Source organism: Myotis nattereri (assembly GCF_964212035.1).
Source record: "Myotis nattereri genome assembly, chromosome: 17".
NCBI classification, from domain to species: Eukaryota; Metazoa; Chordata; class Mammalia; order Chiroptera; family Vespertilionidae; genus Myotis; species Myotis nattereri.
The window spans coordinates 28,094,199-28,098,728 of record NC_138092.1 but is presented as its reverse complement, the minus strand read 5'-3'; the positions used below and the strand labels follow the sequence as shown (position 1 = coordinate 28,098,728).

Sequence of the window (4,530 nt, the reverse complement as noted above, 5' to 3'; positions counted from 1 at the left end):
ATTAAGTATGCTCTAAAATATCCGGTGTGATCTGAACTGGCGACTCAGCCTTGAACCTGAGCAAGTGAGGCCTCTTGAGGCATCTGGGAGAAGGTACTCAGGCTGGAAGCAGAACCTGTCTGGGGTCAGAGAAAGAAAACATGTGGAAAAGGGTAGAGCACTAGAGGCAAAAACAAAACAAAAAAGACTTACCTTTCCTCCCTGAAACTTTCTGTTCCAAGCATTATATCAGACTTGGACATCCTAATGTTTGTTTTTAGGGCTTCTCTTTGAAGTTGGTTAGGCCTACTCTTATAAGAGAATGAGAAATTTACAGTAACTGTGCTAAATGTCACCATTAACATGTCTAGTCCTATTAATAGTTAACATTGGTCTCAAGAAATGGCGTTTGTGACAGAGGCACTACTAGCAAAGTGAAAAAGTAGAAGTCCAGATTTTATTTATTTTTTAAGATTGAAAAATGACACCTGAGACAAAATGTTTGCAGGAACCTTTTCTACAAAACATATACCCTGCCATTCCTCAAGAGAATCTAGCCAACCATTTCAGCTGAGTATCCCTCTTTAACATAAATGCTTCAAGCTATCCTCTTTCTCCTTCCTTTTATCTTAGAAAGTTATTAGTGTGGAAAGTTACAGTTTCTCACCACCAGAATGTAAGTTCTCCCATTGCCCAAGGACATACCCTGGTACAAAGGAAAACAGAACACAGGTTGTAGGAACTTAAGCACCAAATTTTTACCATACGTGTGGCAGGCGAGGGCTCAGGGTCTCCTTTCCCCACTTGCAAAATGGGGAGAATAAGCTCACGGGACTGATCAGGCTCCGACTCAGTACCAAATGGCAAGGACAACACCCCTGGCACAGCAAGTGCCCATGACAAGTCATCTGTTTCCATTTATGTCTCAGTCTGTAAAATGTGATGGAAAGGGACACTGCAATCTGTGCTGCAGCACATAGCAGGGCCGAGCCCGCACTGCACACCCGTGACTCCGTTTCCTCTCTAGAATGGCCGCGCAGTGATGTCCTAGGGCAGTACACTACCTACAAGTCATCCCTGGATCCCTCCAAAGTTCACTGCAGGTGCCAACAAATGTAATTGGCCACACATGCAGTTAACCTGTAATATCAAAATATCCTAATGAAATGATAGATGGTAAGGTTCATTAAAAGTTAAGGTCAAGCCCTGGCAGGGTGGCTCAGTTGGTTGGAGCAGCATCCCAAACGGTTGCAGGGTCAGGGCACATATATAAGTTGCCCTCCGGTGCCGGAGGCAACCAATTGATGTTTCCCTCTCTCCCTTTCTCTCTCTAAAAATCAAAACAAGTCCTTGAGTGAAGATGAAAAAAAATATGTGAGATCAAAATACACATTTTATTCCTGTGACTCCTTCAAATTATTTTCAATCCAGTAACACTACTTCCCAATGTGTAGATTTGTGAGGGATTATTAAAAGCAAGTTCATTGTAGAGAGGAAATATAAACACTATTGGTGAAATACAGATGACAAGAAAAAAACAAAACGAAAGCCTCTTTAAGCAGTTCTCAAGAAATATAGAAAACCAACTAGAAAACCAAAATTACTTGACCGTTCTCTCCGGTAACCAAAAGTGATACATTAAAATTGAAAGTATTTAAAGTGTTAAGATTAACCATTATTTTTTAAAGACTATGATCACTTTTGAAATAGGTTCATTCAGTAAGGGTTCTTTTCCTAGCAAAAACATCAGATTTGGATATCCTAACGTTCATTTTTAGGGCTTCTCTTTGAAGTTGGTTAGGGCTACTCTTGTAAGAGAATGAGAAATGTACAGTAACTGTGTGCTAAATGTCACCATTAACATGTCTAGTCCTAGTAATAGCTAACCTTGGTCTCAAGAAATGGCGTTTGCGACAGAGGCATTAGCAAAGTGAAAAAAAAGTAGGATTCCAGGCTTTATTTTATTTTAAGATTGAAAAATGACACCCGAGACAAAATTTCTGTGATCAATAAAATTTCAGGAAATGGAGCAAGTGGTTCTGGGACAAATCAAAACTGGTCAACTTGAACTTGGGAAACAGGGTTTTGGCAATGACTCTGTGGGAACAAATCTTAAACATACAACCTCACTTTTTTTTCTTCTCCCCCAACTGTTCAAGTGTCAGACAAAATAAATTACCATAAATTATATGCCAAGGCAACTTCAAAACACAACAACATGAGGCTAAGGATTTCCTTAGCTCCTCCAGGAAGTGTGGAACACTGTTTGTGCTTCTGGCCTGCAGGCGGGCTTGAATCGGAGCCCGTCAAACGTCAGGGTAGTTGCAGTAATATACCGCAGAGCTGGCATCGGACACCACGGAGGAAATGGCCCCGTGGCCGTCAGGGAGGTTCACGCCCGAGTCGTGTCCCTGGTAAGGGAGCCCCATCTCGGGCTTGCACACGTAGTGCAGGTACTGTTCGAACTCCGTACGGTCCATCTCCCCGAGGAGCTCGGCGGGCTGGCTGGGGTCCGCCCCGTCCCGGCAGGACAACGCCTCGGGCGGGGGCGACGGCTGCCCGGGGCCCGGCGGGTGCTGCTGCGGTGGCATCTGGAAGCCGCGCCCGCCGCCGGCCGCGGGCGAGCCCATGGCGCCGTAGTACATGTGCAGGGCGCTGGGGGGCGCTAGGAGGCCCGGCATGGCGGGGCCTGCGGGCTCCGGGCCGAGCCTGGAGTGCATCGGGCCGCCGGGCGGCTCCGGGGGCCCCGCGTAGTCCGAGGCCGGCGCGTAGCTGTAGGGACCCGCGGCCGCCGGACAGTCCCCGGGCAGCGGCGCGGCGAAGAAGGCCGGGTCCGGGTCCACGCCGTCCAGGGGAGACGTGTCGGGCGTGGGCAGCGGGTAGCCGTCGAGCGGGGCCGCTCCCAGGCCCTGGCAGTCGCGGTAGTGACCGCCCATGTGCGGGGGCAGCAGCGGCGCGCCCGCGGGGAAGCCCTGGTCGGGGAAGGGCAGGCCCAGGCCGTCCATGGCCCCGCGGCCGCCCTCGGGGCCCAGCGCGGCCGCCGGCGGCTCGGCGAGGCCGTGCAGGAAGCCGCCCTCCACCCGCTTCAGCCGCTTCACCTGCTTGCGCCGCCGCGGCCGGTACTTGTAGTTGGGGTGGTCCTGCATGTGCTGCACGCGCAGCCGCTCGGCCTCCTCCACGAAGGGCCGCTTCTCCGCCAGCGTCAGCGCTTTCCACGACTTGCCTGCGGGGTCGTGGGGAGGGGGAGAGGAGCGCGGGGTTCACTTCGCGAGTTCCCTCTCCCGGGCCCCCCAATCCCCCCTCTCCGACCTTGAACTGTGCAGCTGGAGGGGTAAGGGGCCAAGGGAAAAGTGAAAGTATGGGCTCCGGAGGTGGGGCGGGATCCGAGTACTTGGGGAATACAAGAGATCTCGGGTCTTCTAAGGGCACCCCCATCCCCCCCTCACCCCCGATTTCAGCCTCCGGGGAGCGGCTGCCCGGCTCATCCACGCCCGGTCGTTGGAGGAACGGAAAAAGTCTCCCCAGGAAAGGGTCAGCCCCGCTGGACGCCAGGGGTGCCCTCGCCATCCCTGGGATGCGCGGGAGGCCGCCTCTCCAGGGCCCTGGTACCCGCGCTCCCGTCACCCAAGTACTTCGGACACGGAGGGCCGAGGTGGGAGCCCGTGGAAAAGCCCGGAGGAGCGCGACGGGAGGAGGACGGACGGCCCTAGGGAAGGGCTGGCGCCGTGCGCCGCCGGCCTCGGGCGCAGGACCCGCACCCTTTTCGGGCCCAGCCAGCAGGTCCGCGGTCCTCACTCCCCAGGGCCGCGGGGTCGGACTCACCCAGCATCTTGCTCAGCTCGGCGTTGTGCAGGTCGGGGTTCTGCTGCGCCAGGCGCTTGCGCTCGTCCTTCGCCCACACCATGAAGGCGTTCATCGGCCGCCGAATGCGAGACTCGCCCTTGCCCCGGCCCGCGGCCCCGGCCGGCGCCCCGCCGCTCGCCGCCGCCTCACCCTTCACCTTCACGTCCCCGAGGGGACTCAGCGACTCGGCCCAGGAGCAGGGGCCCAGCCCGGCCATCACCGCGGGCAGCGCGATCCGGCTCTGGCTCTGGTCGTCACTGGCGTACCCCGCATCCGGGCTGCTCATGGCGCTCCAGCCCTGCTCCGCGCCCCACAACTCTCGGCCAGACACGCCGCCTCCCCCGATGCGGGGGGGAGGGGGTGGGGAGCGAGAGAGGGAGATGCCACGCGGGCTGCTGGAGTCTCTCGGGCCCGAACCCGCCACCGGCGTTCCAGGCCAGTCCCAGCCCACCGCGCAGCCAGCGCCCCCGCCGGCCCGATGACACTGCGGCCACCCCCGGGCTGCGGGGCCTTTTCTGCACCGCTGTGGCCAATAGAGCAGCGGGGGCGGGCCGGTCCATAGTCGTTAGGCCCACGCCCAGCCGGCCCTCCGAGTCCCCAGTCCCAGCTCAATCCACAACCGCCCTTGTCCCCTCCCCAATCCCCGCACCCACAAACCTACACCTGCCTGCGGGGAAAACTGGCTGGAGCCACGACCTCGCAGACCCA

The 4,530-nt window shown here is 56.4% G+C and overlaps 1 protein-coding gene across 1 annotated transcript; it reads right to left on the bottom strand.

Annotated features, from left to right (window-relative positions):
• Positions 1–1,362: 1,362 nt before the first annotated feature.
• SOX17 (SRY-box transcription factor 17) lies at positions 1,363–4,129 on the bottom strand. Its single transcript, XM_081110951.1, has 2 exons — positions 3,802–4,129; positions 1,363–3,202 (listed from the first exon to the last, which is right to left on the bottom strand). Exons 1-2 carry the CDS (start codon positions 4,106–4,108, stop codon positions 2,286–2,288), a joined length of 1,224 nt encoding a protein of 407 aa, XP_080967077.1. The 5' UTR covers positions 4,109–4,129; the 3' UTR covers positions 1,363–2,285.
• Between the last annotated feature and the right edge of the window lie 401 nt (positions 4,130–4,530).

Bases quoted from the DNA above. Each gene is read 5' to 3' on its own strand.
- SOX17 (XM_081110951.1), bottom strand. From the start codon at position 4,108: ATGAGCAGCCCGGATGCGGGGTACGCCAGTGACGACCAGAGCCAGAGC. The intron at 3,203-3,801 runs GTGAGTCCGACC...ACGACCCCGCAG, and splicing joins CGAGCTGAGCAAGATGCTGG to GCAAGTCGTGGAAAGCGCTG.